This window comes from Gobio gobio (genome assembly GCF_949357685.1).
Source record: "Gobio gobio genome assembly, chromosome: 3".
Classification (NCBI taxonomy): domain Eukaryota; kingdom Metazoa; phylum Chordata; class Actinopteri; order Cypriniformes; family Gobionidae; genus Gobio; species Gobio gobio.
In genome coordinates, this window is record NC_137099.1 from 63125930 (window position 1) to 63147556 (window position 21627).

The 21627-nt window shown below is 39.0% G+C and overlaps 1 protein-coding gene across 1 annotated transcript in view; it reads right to left on the reverse strand.

Moving 5' to 3' along the window:
* Positions 1-1124: 1124 nt before the first annotated feature.
* LOC307124229 (B-cell receptor CD22-like) overlaps positions 1125-21627 on the reverse strand; it is a gene marked incomplete at its 5' end in the record, with an annotated part of 64551 nt that continues 44048 nt past the window's right edge. Inside the window, 12 exons of the mRNA XM_079813278.1 lie at positions 1125-2590; positions 2730-2789; positions 2942-3016; positions 5091-5136; positions 5452-5533; positions 5616-5864; positions 5959-6216; positions 6345-6602; positions 11113-11370; positions 11466-11723; positions 11852-12109; positions 12205-12462. Of these exons, the coding sequence (XP_079669404.1) occupies positions 2552-2590; positions 2730-2789; positions 2942-3016; positions 5091-5136; positions 5452-5533; positions 5616-5864; positions 5959-6216; positions 6345-6602; positions 11113-11370; positions 11466-11723; positions 11852-12109; positions 12205-12462 (2099 nt within the window). The 3' untranslated portion in view covers positions 1125-2551. The remainder of the gene's footprint in view (positions 2591-2729; positions 2790-2941; positions 3017-5090; positions 5137-5451; positions 5534-5615; positions 5865-5958; positions 6217-6344; positions 6603-11112; positions 11371-11465; positions 11724-11851; positions 12110-12204; positions 12463-21627) is intronic.

Below are 21627 nucleotides of genomic sequence, written 5' to 3' on the forward strand. Positions count from 1 at the left end.
GTTTGTTGTTCATGCCCCCTGGGGTGCGTTTTGGTCGAAAGCCCGCCCCTTTTTCCTCGCACTGTTGTGGATCGCAGAGGTATGTGTTGGTAGCAATGTAGCTTTGTTGTTAGAGTTGAATGCTATGTAGTGATGTCATGCGATCTTTACTTTAGTGTGATGTTGGTCCGCCAGAGCTTTGTGTGTGCGTGGTGTACTGCTTACCCTCAGGTACGTTTTAATATGGTACATTCGGTGTTGTGAGAAGTTTGGTTTGAGTTTCCTATAGTTATGCGTTTTAGCGCGGTGTGTTTACAGGGTGCCCACCTGCGCGTCCGGGCAGCACAGTAGACAGATCGGTGCATCAGCTGTTCACCCACCAACTAAAGGAGCTACAGTATGACTGTGTGTGTGTGTGGTTGTGAGTGTCCCATCGTCTAATTATAAGGTGAGTAGCTTGTTTCTCCCTTGTAAATCGTGTATGTTTTAAGTTGAAAGTGTAATAAATGTTTGCGTTTAGGGTCCTTGTTAAGGCATTGCGCCTTCTCTCCCCTCCTCTATCTCTCCAATCCGCGCTCTGGGCCGCGCTGCTGCTTTGGGTCATCAACACTTCTGGTCCAGTGGCTAAGTACGTGGCCTGGATATTTGTTTTCTTTTTTTGTTGTGGTCGTTATTTTGGTATATTGTTATTTGTATTGAGTTTTCTTTTGTATTACTGTCACCAACTCTCAGTTCCTTTTGTGATTTTGACTGTTTTGTTAACAGTCACTATTAATTGGAGTGATTACCGCTATGCGGTATCAGTGATCTCGGTTATATTGCAATCTTGAGCCGTCATCAGTTCTGAGTTTGATCTTTGCTGCTGTGACAGTATACGTTGCCTTCTTTAATTAATACTTTTACATTTTGCTAATTTGAGTATTGTACGTTTTGTTTATATTTGTTCAGTATTTTGATTCTGACTGTTTTGTTTATTTGTTTGTCTTCTAATGTGATTCTCTTCTTTGTGTTAATCATGATGTGCCCCATCAAGTAAAGTCATGACATAGTCATACAGTAACAAGCCATGAGTTGATGTTAGTGTATGGTTAGTTAACCATGAGTTAGTAATGCCGTGCCCCCTGAAGTAAAGTCATGACACAATGATGGACTAACAATTCATTCATTACAAAATGAATAAACATATACACTAAGAATCCATATTCCTTTACACCCTTGGTAAGTTAAAAAAAAAAAAAACAAAGATAAAAAGTATTTGTAGGCTAGTTCCTTTATTTATATTTATATAATTAAACATATATGGACTTAAAAGAAAGCCCAAACATACCTGTAAAGACACACATAAGGCATGTTTACATGTAAAACAGGGCACATCCACCGGCTAATGCTAATCGAAGCATATAAGTTACATTTAAACAATTAAAAAATACAGTTAATTAAAGTACACACCTCCAGAAATATCCCAATACAACAATCATACAAACATGTCTTAAATTATTATTTCGATTAACCAAAGCAGTCGACATATATTATTTGATGAAAATGTCAGCAATACCGAAGGAACACAACTAATGCGCTAGGAGCACCGAGAGCGCCACTAATGAGTGTCCCACCAGAAACAAACCCTACATACTGTAGTTCCGGGAAGAAAACTAGCTGTGACTAAACGTAGCCTAATTGAACATATAAAAATCTAAAACGTTTTATATCAAATTAAAATGATTAGTGATAGTTATTAGTCTATTTTCACGTTTGATTAGACAAATGTGTGTAATTAATGGCTCACAAAAATGGCTACATACAAATCACAAAGCTGCAGATGGCAGATTATAATAGGCTATTACAGTTTAAATTATGACAGTATTAAATCACATGTTTAAATCAAAGTCAGAGTACTTCTTATTTATTCTTAAGGAGCCTGTTTGATTTAGTTTAACCATACATGTTAATTAATGCATTAATTATCAAACATGTACTAACATGTATTAATGCTGCTGTTATTCATGCATGAATATTTATGACTCCTGTCTTAGTTCATGATAGCTCCTCATTTGTTCATGATTAGTTCATATCTTCACTAATCATGAGTTCATGTTTAATAAACTATTAATTCATGTATTAATACATGATTATTCATGTACTGTTATTGTAAAGTGTTACCCAAATAAGCTAATAATGTTGCATTTTTAATGTCATTTGTCCCAAGTGGAGCTTGAGCAATCTCTCAATGTAATGCTCTTTAATATTTGTTATGCTGATATTCTGTTGTATTTAATGACAGAAAAAAGTGGAATTATACAACTAGAGCCTTATTTTTTTGGTATTTCATTTGAAACATAATAAAAACTGATACTCATAATTAAAAATATTGGTAATCTAAATAAGCTTCATACTTGATAAAGCTTAAAGAAAAACACACTTCAGTGATTACACACTCTAACATCAATTCATTAACCGATTACTTCCATTTTCACCATCCATCTATAAAATGATCCCTAAATTACTGTCACGTCATCACTGCACTCCTGTCAATCATCCAGGGCTCCACCCACAAAGAGATGAATAAGGGCTGTCATATATTTCCTGTGTGTTCAAAACAATACAGACTCTTCTTGATTAAGAAAGAAAAAAAGAAAGAAAGAAAGAAAGAACATTAATGATGAAATATTTAATTAAAAGCATCAAGGACATTCATGAGGAAAGGATAATAGGTTGTGTTTTCTCTCTATCTATTGAGTATTCTTACTTACTGGAAGATTTTCATACACAAACGAGTTCAGTTTGGGTTTACAATCATCAAGTTGATCAGTCTTCATGAACGAAGAGACAAACAAAAAACAGGACTATGTTATTAAATACCATTTACATAGTCAACAGATATTTGATATTTTCTAATTGATATTAAGAAGCATTTAATTCCTTTTAGCTAAAGGTGTAGGAAATCCTCAGTTAAAACACTTACCGTTAAATTCCCATATTCATTCAATTCAACATCACACGCGTGTCGTCTGTCATGATGAGGTATGGATTGAACCATCTTTGCCATTAAAGAAAAATCAGAATGGACAGAATATAAATGATGTATATTAACAACTCACTAGATAAAGTCACAACTATATTCAGATGTTTTAATCTTTTAGTTCAATGACTGACATAATAGGAATCTGGCTAGAGAGACCAATCTACTTTGAGTGTAACTAAACGAGCCAATGCACATTGGCAGGCGATATTTGCATCACCTGCCCCGCCGTTGAGCTAGCATCTTCTGCTTTACCAGAGGAGCCAAGCGATTCAACTGTTTCTGCTCTACAATTTAATAGAGTGTTTCCTACGAACCTCTTTGATCGGTGTTGGTGTGACGGCACTGCAGCAGTGGTCGCGATCTCTGAAGAGCACTTTAAAACAACTGTTGAGTGAGAGCGTCTTCAATGAGACTGCTGTTCACTCAGCCTGAGAGAAGTTGCGTCTTCAGGCTGCACTTATCCCTGCCAGTGTTGGTGCGGCCATTCCCCTGCGTGCTTCAGCTCTTTAAGAGGGTTAATTTTCCTGAAAGTGCGTCTTTTTAAAGACGTTATTACATTCGTGCATATTTCAATGCAATCGTTCCTGTCCTCATCTGATGGCCACGATCACTGTCTCACATGCCTAAATAGGCTGAGACTACGAAGTCCCCTCTGCTGTTGTCCAGCCGCCGCTTAGCCGTGGGTCTGCTTGACACTCTGAGAGAGACAAGAATATCCGTGAGAGCTTATCCGCTGGGAAAACCACGGATGGACCTCAACATGTCCCTTCGAGCTGCCGGCTGACAGCTGACATCTTCATTGGCACATCAACAGCCTCGAGTTGCTAGCAGTACGTCTTGCTCTGCACAACCTAAAAAAGCTGCTACAGGGCAAAGACAGATTGGTCCGTACGGCGTTGTGTACATCAACTAACAAGGTGGTGTGCGCTCCCATTGCATGTCGCAAATCGCCTGCCATCTCCTTCTATGGAGTCAGATGCATCTGAGGTCGCTTTGTGTCATTCAAATTCTGGGCATGCGCAAGTATGCCGCCGACGAGCTTTCATGACAGCCTGTGCACCCAGGAGAGTGGAAACTCCATCCCCAGGTGGTCCAGCTGATCGGGAGACATTTTGGAGTCGCTCAGTTAGGCCTGTTTGCCTCTCCATTAATGTCTCCTTGCCAGCTGTTTTACTCCCTGACTGAGGGGACACACGGCACGGATGCAGTGGCACACAGCTGGCCCCCAGGGCCTGCGCAAATATGCGTTTCCCCCAGTGAGCCTACTCGCACAGACACTGTGCCAAGTCAGGGAGGATGAGGAGCAGGTCTTGTTAGGGTGTGCATTACTGGCCCAACCAGACCTGGTTCACAGAAATCTTACTCCTCGCAACAGCCCCTCCCTAGAGCATTTCTCAGGAATTAAAGCATGGCCCTGATCAGTCAAGTACGGGGGTGTTCTCGGTGAGAAGAACACCACTCGACAAACAGTTTCCACTTCCAGGCATGCGCTGAAGTGATGGTGTTCACTACCTCCTGGGGTAGGTCACCAAGAACCTCTGCATCCCATCCAGAGACCAGACATGGAGATTCCAGAGGTCTGGACGTGGGTGCCATAGGGTGCCCTGTCTCTGAGAAAGCATGTCTTTCCTCAGAGCAAGGGTATAGCTCCTAATCGGAAGCATGTGTCTTTCCCTTGACAGAGTCCGCTCTGTCGTCTCTACCAGGTGTAGCTTCCTCCCTAACTAGGTTGAAGCCAACCCTGAGACATTCAGACTATGTAGTACGGCCCTAGTGGGTTAGACCATGTGTTTAGTTCCACAGTTACCTCCCCGTGCGAACGCAACTGGCTGAAAGGGAATGTTATGTATGTAACTCTCATTCCCTGATGAAGGGAACTGAGACGTTACATCCCGTTGCCACAGTCTCTGTACCATCACTGGGGCGGCCGGGTCACCAGCACGGCTTCTGAATGAAAAAAGCACCTGCTGCTCATTATATACGCAAGCTGCAGGGCAGGCCAACAGATCGAAATATCGCTCGTTTAGTTACACTCAAAGTAGATTGGTCTCTCTCTAGCAAGATTCTCATTACAAATTATTTTTCTTACCTGAGACTCATGTGCATCATTTCTCTTTTTCATCCACCTGCTTCCCCTTTAAAGACAATGATTTGACACAATTACAACCAATCGGAATGCATTTTATGTTTAATACACAGTTATGAGTGAAGAGATTTCTCTTTAGGATGGGCCGTTTTGAATGTGATGAAATCTGGTGTATCTTCAGGGTTTACTGCAGTAATGATGTGAGCTCAAGACTTCCTAGTTCAATTACTAATTTAATCGCTGTCAGTGTGGAAAGATAAGATGGAAAACTGGAAATTTAGCTTTGACATCATGCCGTCTCACTGAATTCACAGTCACTCATTCGTTCACACATACTAGATAGTCCCAAAGACACATATCTTACCAAATCAGTGCCATCATAATGATCCCTGCAGCTCCACAAACCACTCCAATGGATACGTATAATATCATCGGATGTCCTATAACTTAGAAACAAGTGTAAAACATCTGAACAGATTAATTTGCATCACTATAGAAAGAGTAAACTAAGTATATGAGCTGCTCTACCTTTAACTGTCACAGTTACATCATCTGATCTCTGAGATCCATGTTGATTGTGAGCCTGACAGTAGAAGCGTCCACTCAGTAGTGCACTGAAACTCTGTCCAGATCCAACAGCTGAGGTTTCATTCTCCTTAAACCAGCTGAAGTTCAGAGCCGGAGGGTTTGAATCACTGCTGCAGTTCAGAGTCATTGAATCTCCCTCCACTATTACACCAGATCCACTCATCAACACTGAGACGCTCCTGGGTGGGTCTGAAACAGAAAAAAAAAATATATATCATTACAAATCACAACAAATTTAAAATCACTGGCTATGTTTAAAGCCTTTCATGTCACAGTTACTCACACTTGACGTTTAGAGTCACAGCATCAGAGTATTTCTCTCCATGTTCATTGATGGATCTGCACTTGTATTCTCCACTGTCATCAGAGCTGATCTTTGAGATGCTGTAGATTCTTCCAGATCCTGCAAACGTTTCTCCTTTAAACCAGCTGAAGTTCAGAGCAGGAGGGTTTGAATCACTGCTGCAGCTCAGAGTCACTGAATCTCCCTCCACTATTACACCAGATGGACTGATGGACACTGAGACGCTCCTGGGAGGGTCTAAAAACAGTCATCAAACTTATTGTGACAAGGATCATAAACATTTTTTGTACAACTAATTATTGATGAAAATCATATTAAACATGCTGAAATGTTCTACAGCATCTGATGTTGTATAATGAACTCACACATGACGTTCAGAGTCACATTATCAGAATATTTCTCTCCATGTTCATTGATGGATCTGCACTTGTATTCTCCACTGTCATCAGAGCTGATCTTTGAGAGGCTGTAGATTCTTCCAGATCTTACAATTGTTCCTCCTTCAAACCAGCTGTAGTTCAGAGCAGGAGGGTTTGAATCACTGCTGCAGTTCAGAGTCACTGAATCTCCCTCCACTATTACACCAGATGGACTAATGGACACTGAGACGCTCCTGGGTGGGTCTGAAACAGAAAAAAAAACATCAATATCATTAAAAATCACAATACATTTGAAATCACTGGCTATTTTTAAAGCCTTTCGTGTCCCAGTTCTTAAATAATCTTCCTCATCAGTATCATCTCCTCAGCATCCCAGATAGCATAGAAAAACTCGATGTTGCAACAGAAACTATTGACTCTCTCTTTTCCAGTACTTTAGACACGGTTGCTCCCCTGCGCTTAAAGAAGATTAAAGAAAATAGTCCAACGCCGTGGTACTATGAGCACACCCGGCCCCTTAAAACAGCAGCCAGAAAAATGGAGCGCAGCTGGAAGAAAACAAAACTAGAGGTCTTTCGTAATTCGTGGAAAGAGCACATGATCACATACAGAAAGGCCGTAAAAACTGCTAGATCTGCTTATTTCTCGACTCTGTTTGAAGAAAACAAACACAACCCTAGGTATTTATTCGATACAGTAGCTAAATTAACCAAAAATAAAGCTTCAACTTCTGATGTTTGCAGAGCTGCCAACTTTTCAAAAAAACTTAGAGTGAGATTAGGTGGGGCCAACCAAAATTTTGCCGCGAACAAAGCAAAAATTGCAACAAAAAATAAAATAAAAAATAATATTATAATAATAGCTATATATATTTTATATATATATATATATATATATATATATATATATATATATATATATATATATATATATATATATATATATATATATATATATATATATATATATATATATATATATATATATATACACACACACACATCACAGAAAACACTCTCTCTGCTCAGCATTTGAATGGGGTAGTATTGGTTTTTGTTGTTGATTTCTTTTTTGCTTTTGATAGATAAGATTGATAATTAATTATTTCTATTAAGACAAAATGCATCTATATGACGCTTTGTATACAGTATATCCTATAGACACACACACACACAATTTTAAAGCACTATGTAGAGGCATGGTTTTGTCTAAATAGAACAAATTGATTATACATCAACCTACAGCATACTTTTACAGGGAAGAAAAAGGAAAATAACTGTCTGTCCTGTCTGTTGCTCTTCTGTCTGTTGTGTGGTTCTTTTTTGCTGTGGCTGATCTAAAAAAACAGTGTTGTAGTAAAAACTACTTTGAGTAGTTAAGTTATATTCAAGCTACCCTTTTGAAAATAGCTACACTACAAGTTACTATCAAAAAGTAGCTGGCTACATTGAAACCATGTTTCTTTTTCTTCTTCTTTTTTACAATGAGATTGTTACAAATAACTGAATAATTGTTCATGAAGAATGTTATAATATTTGGGGTTTCAAGCTTCATAATGCAATGTAATTATGATTTCAAAGAGTATAGGCTATAGGCATTCAGGGTTATTGGAACACTTTTCCCCAGTCATTTCAATGGAAAAAACTGTCAGAATCATTACACACAATACTCAAATATAGCCTATATCTCAAACTGGCTGCCCAAGTGCAAAATGGCTACAAATTTAACATCAGTGCAAGAACAAAATGTATGCAAATCAACTTTGCAATGCTGTTTGCGAACGTTCGTTGGAACTATGGCTTCGGGAAACACGACTCGTTTAACTATGCTTATAATGACGGAACTTGTGACCATAGTTAGCGAAAGACGCTTTGGGGAAACGCACCTCTGAGCGTCACAGCTCCACTTCGCTCATTACAGGCTCGTTCTCGTCAGAACCCAAAACGGAATGTAGCTTTAGGTCGCGCAACACCGTATTTATATGCCCATTTATCTTGAACCCCCTCACCGAAAGCATGATCGGCTCAACATGTAGATATAGATATATAGATAAACTCATCTTTCAGGCATTTGACAGACCGGGTTGGCACTTCAGCGTGAGAAATCGGGGGTGTGGCGTGTGAGCGTGTGAAACCAATCAAATGCGTGTGTCTCACGGCCAATGCGTGAGAGTTGGCAGCTCTGTGTTTGTTCACAGCACAGCAGTAATGACTTTATGAACTTCTTTACATGTAAGATTGATAATATTAGGGAGAACATGTTAACCATGCAGTCGTCTACTACAGTATCACATCAGACAGAGCATTGTAGTGTCACTGAAATATTACACTCATTCACTGCTATAGGAGAACAAGAATAGGCTAAACTCCTTAAATCATCGAAATCAACAACATGTATGCTCGACCCTGTACCGACTAGGCTATTAAAAGAGATGCTACCAGAGGTCATAGATCCTCTTCTTAATATCATTAAATCATCTTTGTCATTAGGATATGTACCGAAAACTTTTAAGTTGGCTATTATTAAACCACTTATTAAAAATAACGCAACTTGATCCTACAGAATTAGTCAATTACAGGCCAATCTCAAATCTACCCTTTCTGTCAAAAATACTTGAAAAGGCAGTGTCTTCACAATTATGTTCCTTTTTTTAAAAAGATATGGTATCTGTGAGGATTTCCAGTCAGGATTCAGACTGTATCATAGTACTGAGACTGCTCTCATCAGAGTTACAAATTATTTACTCTTATCATCCAGTCGTGGCTGTATCTCTCTATTAGTGCTACTCAATCTTAGCGCTGCATTCGATACTATCGACCACAACATTCTTTTGAATAGACAAAAAAAAAATAATGTAGGCATTAGTGGAATTGCATTGGCATGGTTTAAATCATACCCATGTGACCGTTATCAGTTTGTAGCAGTAAATGCAGAGATGTCACACTGATCACAAGTTCAGTATGGATTACCGCAGGGCTCAATGCGAGGACCGTTGCTCTTCACCCTGTACATGCTACCACTGGGAGATGATATCATTAGGAAGCATGGCGTTAGTTTTCATTGTTATGCTGACGATACTCAGCTCTATATTTCTTCACGCCCTGACGAAACTTACCAATTCACAAGATTAACGGAATGCATAGCTGATATAAAACATTGGATGACCAGTAATTTCCTGCAACTCAATTCAGAAAAAAATGTATTTTTAATTATTGGACAAAAATGCTCCACAAGTAGTAACCTAGAATACTGTCTAACACTTGATGGCTGCTCTGTCAAGTCCTCATTGTCAGTGAGGAACCTGGGTGTGCTCTTTGATACCAATCTTTCATTTGAAAGCCACGTTTCTAGCATCTGTAAAACTGCATTCTACCATCTTAAAAATATATCTAAATTACGGCACATGCTCTCAATGCAAAATGCTGAACAGTTAGTTCATGCGTTCATGATCTCAAGGCTAGATTATTGTAATGCTCTACTGGGTGGTTGCCCTGCTTGCTTAATAAATAAACTCCAGCTGGTCCAAAACGCAGCAGCTCGAGTTCTTACTAGAAACAGGAAGTATGACCATATTAGACCGGTTCTGTCAACACTGCACATGCTCCCTATTAAACATCGCATACATTTTTAAATCTTGCTTATTACTTACAAAGCACTAAATGGTTTAGCTCCCCAGTACTTGAGCGAGCTCTTTACACATTATACTCCATCACGTCTACTGGGATCTCTAAACTATGGCCAGTTGATAATACCGTCTCCGGCGTGTTGCCTCCGATCTTTTGAATATTGCACTTAACTAATTGTTTCATCAATATGGCATCCTCAATACACCCGTCTCCGGCGTGATGACTCCGATCCTTTGAATATTGCAATTTAATAATTGTTTAATCAATACAGCATCCTCAATAAACCCGTCTAAGGCGTGATGACTACGATCCTTTGAATATTGCAATTTAATAATTGTTTAATCAATACAGCATCCTCAATAAACCCGTCTAAGGCGTGATGACTACGATCCTTTGAATATTGCAATTTAATAATTGTTTAATCAATACAGCATCCTCAATAAACCCGTCTAAGGCGTGATGACTACGATCCTTTGAATATTGCAATTTAATAATTGTTTAATCAATACAGCATCCTCAATAAACCCGTCTACGGCGTGACGACTCCGATATTTTGATTATTCCTATTTAATAATTATTTAATCAACACATCATCCTCAATAAACCCGTCTCCGGCGTGCTGCCGCCGAACTTTCGAATATTCCGATCTATTATGACCTCTGACCTGTAAAGTTGCCAGAATAATAATCATACGCTGTTTGTTAATTAGCCAGAGGAGAACTGGCACCCCGACTGAGCCTGGTTTCTCCCAAGGTTTATTTTTCTCCATTAGGTCACCTGATGGGGTTTTGGTTTCCTTGCCACTGTCACCTCTGGCTTGGCTTGCTCAGTTGGGGACACTCAATTTTTCAACTAAATATCCAAATAAATCGAATTATTAAACTAAATTAACCATATAAACTAAATTATTGATCTAATTACTGTTCTAATGCCCACATTGTCACTGTATGATAATTGAAATGAGCTGATGACATCACTGTTTTCTCCAGAACGGCTATACGGCTGAATAAAATTCAGTTGCATTATTTTCCTGTTTAACACTGTGAAGCTGCTTTGAAACAATCTGCATTGTTAAAAGCGCTATATAAATAAAGTTGACTTGACAAGTTGACTTGACAGTTACTCACACATGACGTTTAGAGTCACAGCATCAGAGTATTTCTCTCCATGTTCATTGATGGTCTTGCACTTGTATTCTCCACTGTCATCAGAGCTGATCTTTGAGATGCTGTAGATTCTTCCAGATCTTACAAACGTTCCTCCTTTAAACCAGCTGAAGTTCAGAGCAGGAGGGTTTGAATCACTGCTGCAGCTCAGACTCACTGAATCTCCCTCCACTATTACACCAGATGGACTGATGGACACTGAGACGCTCCTGGGTGGGTCTGAAACAGAAAAAATATAATCAATATCATTAAAAATCACAATAAATTTGAAATCACTGGCTATGTTTAAATGCTTTAATGTCACAGTTACTCACACATGACATTTAGAGTCACAGCATCAGAGTATTTCTCTCCATGTTCATTGATGGACTTGCACTTGTATTCTCCACTGTCATCAGAGCTGATCTTTGAGATGTTGTAGATTCTTCCAGATCCTACAATCGTTTCTCCTTTAAACCAGCTGAAGTTCAGAGCAGGAGGGTTTGAATCACTGCTGCAGTTCAGAGTCACTGAATATCCCTCCACTATTACACCAGATGGACTTATGGACACTGAGACGCTCCTGGGAGGGTCTAAAAACAGTCATCAAACTTATTGTGACAAGGATCATAAAACATTTTTGTACATCTAATTATTGATGAAAATCATATTAAACATGCTGAAATGTTCTACAGCATCTGATGTTGTATAATGAACTCACACATGACGTTCAGAGTCACATTATCAGAATATTTCTCTCCATGTTCATTGATGGATCTGCACTTGTATTCTCCACTGTCATCAGAGCTGATCTTTGAGAGGCTGTAGATTCTTCCAGATCTTACAATCGTTCCTCCTTCAAACCAGCTGAAGTTCAGAGCAGGAGGGTTTGAATCACTGCTGCAGTTCAGAGTCACTGAATCTCCCTCCACTATTATACTAGATGGACTGATGGACACTGAGACGCTCCTGGGTGGGTCTGAAACAGAAATAAATTAATCAATATCATTAAAAATCACAATAAATTTGAAATCACTGGCTATGTTTAAATGCTTTAATGTCACAGTTACTCACACTTGACGTTTAGAGTCACAGTATCAGAGTATTTCTCTCCATGTTCATTGATGGATCTGCACTTGTATTCTCCACTGTCATCAGAGATGATCTTTGAGATGCTATAGATACTTCCAGATCTTACAATCGTTCCTCCTTCAAACCAGCTGTAGTTCAGAGCAGGAGGGTTTGAATCACTGCTGCAGCTCAGAGTCACTGAATCTCCCTCCACTATTACACCAGATGGACTGATGGACACTGAGACGCTCCTGGGTGGGTCTGAAACAGAAAAAAAAACATCAATATCATTAAAAATCACAATACATTTGAAATCACTGGCTATTTTTAAAGCCTTTCGTGTCCCAGTTCTTAAATAATCTTCCTCATCAGTATCATCTCCTCAGCATCCCAGATAGCATAGAAAAACTCGATGTTGCAACAGAAACTATTGACTCTCTCTTTTCCAGGACTTTAGACACGGTTGCTCCCCTGCGCTTAAAGAAGATTAAAGAAAATAGTCCAACGCCGTGGTACAACGAGCACACCCGGGCCCTTAAAACAGTAGCCAGAAAAATGGAGCGCAGCTGGAAGAAAACAAAACTAGAGGTCTTTCATAATTCGTGGAAAGAGCACATGATCGCATACAGAAAGGCCGTAAAAACTGCTAGATCTGCTTATTTCTTGACTCTCTTGGAAGAAAACAAACACAGCCTTAGGTATTTATTCGATACAGTAGCTAAATTAACCAAAAATAAAGCTTCAACTTCTGATGTTTGTACACAGCACATTAGTAATGACTTTATGAACTTCTTTACATGTAAGATTGATAATATTAGGGAGAAAATGTTAACCATGCAGCCGTCTACTACAGTATCACATCAGACAGAGCATTGTAGTGTCACTGAAATATTACACTCATTCACTGCTATAGGAGAACAAGGATAGGCTAAACTCCTTAAATCATCGAAATCAACAACATGTATGCTCGACCCTGTACCGACTAGGCTATTAAAAGAGATGCTACCAGAGGTCATAGATCCTCTTCTTAATATCATTAAATCATCTTTGTCATTAGGATATGTACCGAAAACTTTTAAGTTGGCTATTATTAAACCACTTATTAAAAATAACGCAACTTGATCCTACAGAATTAGTCAATTACAGGCCAATCTCAAATCTACCCTTTCTGTCAAAAATACTTGAAAAGGCAGTGTCTTCACAATTATGTTCCTTTTTTTACAAAGATATGGTATCTGTGAGGATTTCCAGTCAGGATTCAGACTGTATCATAGTACTGAGACTGCTCTCATCAGAGTTACAAATGATTTACTCTTATCATCCAGTCGTGGCTGTATCTCTCTATTAGTGTTACTCAATCTTAGCGCTGCATTCGATACTATCGACCACAACATTCTTTTGAATAGACAAAAAAAAAATAATGTAGGCATTAGTGGAATTGCATTGGCATGGTTTAAATCATACCCATGTGACCGTTATCAGTTTGTAGCAGTAAATGCAAAGATGTCACACTGATCACAAGTTCAGTATGGATTACCGCAGGGCTCAATGCGAGGACCGTTGCTCTTCACCCTGTACATGCTACCACTGGGAGATGATATCATTAGGAAGCATGGCGTTAGTTTTCATTGTTATGCTGACGATACTCAGCTCTATATTTCTTCACGCCCTGACGAAACTTACCAATTCACAAGATTAACGGAATGCATAGCTGATATAAAACATTGGATGACCAGTAATTTCCTGCAACTCAATTCAGAAAAAAATAAATTTTTAATTATTGGACAAAAAAGCTCCACAAGTAGTAACCTAGAATACTGTCTAACACTTGATGGCTGCTCTGTCAAGTCCTCATTGTCAGTGAGGAACCTGGGTGTGCTCTTTGATACCAATCTTTCATTTGAAAGCCACGTTTCTAGCATCTGTAAAACTGCATTCTACCATCTTAAAAATATATCTAAATTACGGCACATGCTCTCAATGCAAAATGCTGAACAGTTAGTTCATGCGTTCATGATCTCAAGGCTAGATTATTGTAATGCTCTACTGGGTGGTTGCCCTGCTTGCTTAATAAATAAACTCCAGCTGGTCCAAAACGCAGCAGCTCAAGTTCTTACTAGAAACAGGAAGTATGACCATATTAGACCGGTTCTTTCAACACTGCACATGCTCCCTATTAAACATTGCATACATTTTAAAATCTTGCTTATTACTTACAAAGCACTAAATGGTTTAGCTCCCCAGTACTTGAGCGAGCTCTTAACACATTATACTCCATCACGTCTACTGTGATCTCTAAACTATGGCCAGTTGATAATACCGAGAATATCGAAATCAACTGCAGGTGGTCGATCCTTTTCCTATTTAGCACCTAAGCTCTGGAACAGTCTTCCTAACATTGTACAGACACGCTCTGTCAGTTTAAATCTAGACTAAAAACACATCTCTTTACTATGGCATACACAGGGTTTTTCCTGGGTTAAAAATGGTCTTCGGTGGTGTCTGACAGACATGGTCATCCACAAACACAGTAAAAAAGTACTCTACCTACGTGATATGTGAGCGCAATACTGACAATACATTTTAAATAAATGCAAAGAAACCGTATGTAATTTTTGCTTATCTTATTTTTGACATCTGATATTATGTATGCTCTCTACCTTGATGTTTGTTTCTTTTGATCCTCATTTTTTACACTATTTACTGATAATTGTTTTGGTATAATCATATCAATATTAAAAAGTAGCATTAAGAAATTAACAAATAGCCAAATTTTCTACCATATACAATTTAGTAAAATTATCAGCTAGCTAACAACTTTGTTCTGGTCTCACCTAACTCCAGTCTACACTAAATTATATTTCACTACACATAGTCAACATAAATAAGGTGAATGACTGTGGATAATTAAACTAATTCTTACTATCGACTCTTGCTAAATTGTGTAAGCACACTTGTGTTCTCTTTTCAGAGGCGTTCTGAGTAAATGAATAAACTGATTCATGAGTTCAGTGTTAAACGGATCAGTTGTTCTAAGCAGTCGCTATAATGATTCAATTCAAAGATGTCATTGGTTCGCGAATCGGACGTTAGCAGACGTGCTGTGTGCGAATCCAGTCTGTTATAACATCGCAAAAGATTTGTCAATACAGAAGACACTTCATAACTGAATATAATGTTTTCCCGTTTATTGAAAGTATGGTTTATGCCAGCTGGTCAGAGAAGAGTAAATGTTTTTTGAGCGCAATTCACACCCTGCGCTAATTCAAGGAAAAAATTGTCCGAATGCGGCACGTGCAACATGGATTCGGTCTTCCGACCTTTTGATTTTGATTAATATGTGAAATATGAGCCAATATGAGAAGACATAGACAGAGAGAGAGAGAGAGAGAGAGAGAGAGAGAGAGAGGGAGAGTGCGCGCGCGCAGGGGAGAGGCTCTGCTCGTTCTCTCTGTCACTCAGTTAACACGATCGTATCACAAGTGTCATCTATTCTACATCACTCATAAATCACAATGACTCATCAAATAAGGCTTTGGCGGGCCAAAAATTTGTCTTGGCGGCAGCCCAAAAAATTTTAATGCAGGAAAAACCCTGCATACACATAAAATACTTTTTCAATTAAATGATTGTTAGGCTGCATTAACTAGGTCAGCCGGAACCAGGAACACTTCCCATAACACCTGATGTACTCGTGACATCATCAGAAGAATGGCATCTACGCTAATGATAGTCTCTCTGTTCTATCCCAAGGTCTACTGCAATCAGCCGGATCCAGGCTGTATCCAGATCAGATGGTGGACCTGCGCCCAGACAAGACTAACGCATGACCCTGAAGTGTCTGCAGAGACCGTGTCAATTAGACTCCCCCTTAATAATTATTTAATCAACACATCATCCTCAATAAACCAGTCTCCGGCGTGCTGCCGCCGAACTTTCGAATATTCCGATCTATTATGACCTCTGACCTGTAAAGTTGCCAGAATAATAATCATACGCTGTTTGTTAATTAGCCAGAGGAGAACTGGCACCCCGACTGAGCCTGGTTTCTCCCAAGGTTTATTTTTCTCCATTAGGTCACCTGATGGGGTTTTGGTTTCCTTGCCACTGTCGCCTCTGGCTTGGCTTGCTCAGTTGGGGACACTACATTTTTCAACTAAAAATCCAAATAAATCGAATTATTAAACTAAATTAACCATATAAACTAAATTACTGATCTAATTACTGTTCTAATGCCCACATTGTCACTGTATGATAATTGAAATGAGCTGATGACATCACCGTTTTCTCCAGAAAGGCTATACGGCTGAATAAAATTCAGTTGCATTATTTTCCTGTTTGACACTGTGAAGCTACTTTGAAACAATCTGCATTGTTAAAAGCGCTATATAAATAAAGTTGACTTGACAAGTTGACTTGACAGTTACTCACACATGACGTTTAGAGTCACAGCATCAGAGTATTTCTCTCCATGTTCATTGATGGTCTTGCACTTGTATTCTCCACTGTCATCAGAGCTGATCTTTGAGATGCTGTAGATTCTTCCAGATCTTACAAACGTTCCTCCTTTAAACCAGCTGAAGTTCAGAGCAGGAGGGTTTGAATCACTGCTGCAGCTTAGAGTCACTGAATCTCCCTCCACTATTACACCAGATGGACTGATGGACACTGAGATGCTCCTGGGTGGGTCTGAAACAGAAAAAAAATTATCAATATCATTAAAAATCCCAATAAATTTGAAATCACTGGCTATGTTTAAATGCTTTAATGTCACAGTTACTCACACATGACGTTTAGAGTCACAGCATCAGAGTATTTCTCTCCATGTTCATTGATGGATCTGCACTTGTATTCTCCACTGTCATCAGAGCTGATCTTTGAGAGGCTGTAGATTCTTCCAGATCCTACAAACGTTCCTCCTTTAAACCAGCTGAAGCTCAGAGCAGGAGGGTTTGAATCACTGCTGCAGTTCAGAGTCACTGAATCTCCCTCCACTATTACACCAGATGGACTGATGGACACTGAGACACTCCTGGGAGGGTCTAAAAACATGTCATCAAACTTATTGTGACAAGGATCATAAAACATTATTGTACAACTAATTATTGATGAAAATCATATTAAACATGCTGAAATGTTCTACAGCATCTGATGTTGTATAATGAACTCACACATGACGTTCAGAGTCACATTATCAGAGTATTTCTCTCCATGTTCATTGATGGATCTGCACTTGTATTCTCCACTGTCATCAGAGCTGATCTTTGAGATGCTGTAGATTCTTCCAGATCCTACAATCGTTCCTCCTTTAAACCAGCTGAAGTTCAGAGCAGGAGGGTTTGAATCACTGCTGCAGTTCAGAGTCACTGAATCTCCCTCCACTATTACACCAGATGGACTGATGGACACTGAGACGCTCCTGGGTGGGTCTGAAACAGAAAAAATATAATCAATATCATTCAAAATCACAATAAATTTGAAATCACTGGCTATGTTTAAATGCTTTAATGTCACAGTTACTCACACATGACATTTAGAGTCACAGCATCAGAGTATTTCTCTCCATGTTCATTGATGGATCTGCACTTGTATTCTCCACTGTCATCAGAGCTGATCTTTGAGATGCTATAGATACTTCCAGATCTTACAATTGTTCCTCCTTCAAACCAGCTGTAGTTCAGAGCAGGAGGGTTTGAATCACTGCTGCAGTTCAGAGTCACTGAATCTCCCTCCACTATTACACCAGATGGACTGATGGACACTGAGACGCTCCTGGGTGGGTCTGAAACAGAAAAAAAAACATCAATATCATTAAAAATCACAATACATTTGAAATCACTGGCTATTTTTAAAGCCTTTCGTGTCCCAGTTCTTAAATAATCTTCCTCATCAGTATCATCTCCTCAGCATCCCAGATAGCATAGAAAAACTCGATGTTGCAACAGAAACTATTGACTCTCTCTTTTCCAGTACTTTAGACACGGTTGCTCCCCTGCGCTTAAAGAAGATTAAAGAAAATAGTCCAACGCAGTGGTACTATGAGCACACCCGGGCCCTTAAAACAGCAGCCAGAAAAATGGAGCGCAGCTGGAAGAAAACAAAACTAGAGGTCTTTCGTAATTCGTGGAAAGAGCACATGATCGCATACAGAAAGGCCGTAAAAACTGCTAGATCTACTTATTTCTCGACTCTCTTGGAAGAAAACAAACACAGCCTTAGGTATTTATTCGATACAGTAGCTAAATTAACCAAAAATAAAGCTTCAACTTCTGATGTTTGTACACAGCACAGCAGTAATGACTTTATGAACTTCTTTACATGTAAGATTGATAATATTAGGGAGAAAATGTTAACCATGCAGTCGTCTACTACAGTATCACATCAGACAGAGCATTGTAGTGTCACTGAAATATTACACTCATTCACTGCTATAGGAGAACAAGGATAGGCTAAACTCCTTAAATCATCGAAATCAACAACATGTATGCTCGACCCTGTACCGACTAGGCTATTAAAAGAGATGCTACCAGAGGTCATAGATCCTCTTCTTAATATCATTAAATCATCTTTGTCATTAGGATATGTACCGAAAACTTTTAAGTTGGCTATTATTAAACCACTTATTAAAAATAACGCAACTTGATCCTACAGAATTAGTCAATTACAGGCCAATCTCAAATCTACCCTTTCTGTCAAAAATACTTGAAAAGGCAGTGTCTTCACAATTATGTTCCTTTTTTTTAAAAGATATGGTATCTGTGAGGATTTCCAGTCAGGATTCAGACTGTATCATAGTACTGAGACTGCTCTCATCAGAGTTACAAATTATTTACTCTTATCATCCAGTCGTGGCTGTATCTCTCTATTAGTGCTACTCAATCTTAGCGCTGCATTCGATACTATCGACCACAACATTCTTTTGAATAGACAAAAAAAAAATAATGTAGGCATTAGTGGAATTGCATTGGCATGGTTTAAATCATACCCATGTGACCGTTATCAGTTTGTAGCAGTAAATGCAGAGATGTCACACTGATCACAAGTTCAGTATGGATTACCGCAGGGCTCAATGCGAGGACCGTTGCTCTTCACCCTGTACATGCTACCACTGGGAGATGATATCATTAGGAAGCATGGCGTTAGTTTTCATTGTTATGCTGACGATACTCAGCTCTATATTTCTTCACGCCCTGACGAAACTTACCAATTCACAAGATTAACGGAATGCATAGCTGATATAAAACATTGGATGACCAGTAATTTCCTGCAACTCAATTCAGAAATTTTTTTATTTTTAATTATTGGACAAAAAAGCTCCACAAGTAGTAACCTAGAATACTGTCTAACACTTGATGGCTGCTCTGTCAAGTCCTCATTGTCAGTGAGGAACCTGGGTGTGCTCTTTGATACCAATCTTTCATTTGAAAGCCACGTTTCTAGCATCTGTAAAACTGCATTCTACCATCTTAAAAATATATCTAAATTACGGCACATGCTCTCAATGCAAAATGCTGAACAGTTAGTTCATGCGTTCATGATCTCAAGGCTAGATTATTGTAATGCTCTACTGGGTGGTTGCCCTGCTTGCTTAATAAATAAACTCCAGCTGGTCCAAAACGCAGCAGCTCAAGTTCTTACTAGAAACAGGAAGTATGACCATATTAGACCAGTTCTGTCAACACTGCACATGCTCCCTATTAAACATCGCATACATTTTAAAATCTTGCTTATTACTTACAAAGCACTAAATGGTTTAGCTCCCCAGTACTTGAGCGAGCTCTTTACACATTATACTCCATCACGTCTACTGGGATCTCTAAACTATGGCCAGTTGATAATACCGTCTCCGGCGTGTTGCCTCCGATCTTTTGAATATTGCACTTAACTAATTGTTTCATCAATATGGCATCCTCAATACACCCGTCTCCGGCGTGATGACTCCGATCCTTTGAATATTGCAATTTAATAATTGTTTAATCAATACAGCATCCTCAATAAACCCGTCTAAGGCGTGATGACTACGATCCTTTGAATATTGCAATTTAATAATTGTTTAATCAATACAGCATCCTCAATAAACCCGTCTACGGCGTGACGACTCCGATATTTTGATTATTCCTATTTAATAATTATTTAATCAACACATCATCCTCAATAAACCCGTCTCCGGCGTGCTGCCGCCGAACTTTCGAATATTCCGATCTATTATGACCTCTGACCTGTAAAGTTGCCAGAATAATAATCATACGCTGTTTGTTAATTAGCCAGAGGAGAACTGGCACCCCGACTGAGCCTGGTTTCTCCCAAGGTTTATTTTTCTCCATTAGGTCACCTGATGGGGTTTTGGTTTCCTTGCCACTGTCGCCTCTGGCTTGGCTTGCTCAGTTGGGGACACTCAATTTTTCAACTAAATATCCAAATAAATCGAATTATTAAACTAAATTAACCATATAAACTAAATTATTGATCTAATTACTGTTCTAATGCCCACATTGTCACTGTATGATAATTGAAATGAGCTGATGACATCACTGTTTTCTCCAGAACGGCTATACGGCTGAATAAAATTCAGTTGCATTATTTTCCTGTTTAACACTGTGAAGCTGCTTTGAAACAATCTGCATTGTTAAAAGCGCTATATAAATAAAGTTGACTTGACAAGTTGACTTGACAGTTACTCACACATGACGTTTAGAGTCACAGCATCAGAGTATTTCTCTCCATGTTCATTGATGGTCTTGCACTTGTATTCTCCACTGTCATCAGAGCTGATCTTTGAGATGCTGTAGATTCTTCCAGATCTTACAAACGTTCCTCCTTTAAACCAGCTGAAGTTCAGAGCAGGAGGGTTTGAATCACTGCTGCAGCTCAGACTCACTGAATCTCCCTCCACTATTACACCAGATGGACTGATGGACACTGAGACGCTCCTGGGTGGGTCTGAAACAGAAAAAATATAATCAATATCATTAAAAATCACAATAAATTTGAAATCACTGGCTATGTTTAAATGCTTTAATGTCACAGTTACTCACACATGACATTTAGAGTCACAGCATCAGAGTATTTCTCTCCATGTTCATTGATGGACTTGCACTTGTATTCTCCACTGTCATCAGAGCTGATCTTTGAGATGTTGTCGATTCTTCCAGATCCTACAATCGTTCCTCCTTTAAACCAGCTGAAGTTCAAAGCAGGAGGGTTTGAATCACTGCTGCAGTTCAGAGTCACTGAATATCCCTCCACTATTACACCAGATGGACTTATGGACACTGAGACGCTCCTGGGAGGGTCTAAAAACAGTCATCAAACTTATTGTGACAAGGATCATAAAACATTTTTGTACATCTAATTATTGATGAAAATCATATTAAACATGCTGAAATGTTCTACAGCATCTGATGTTGTATAATGAACTCACACATG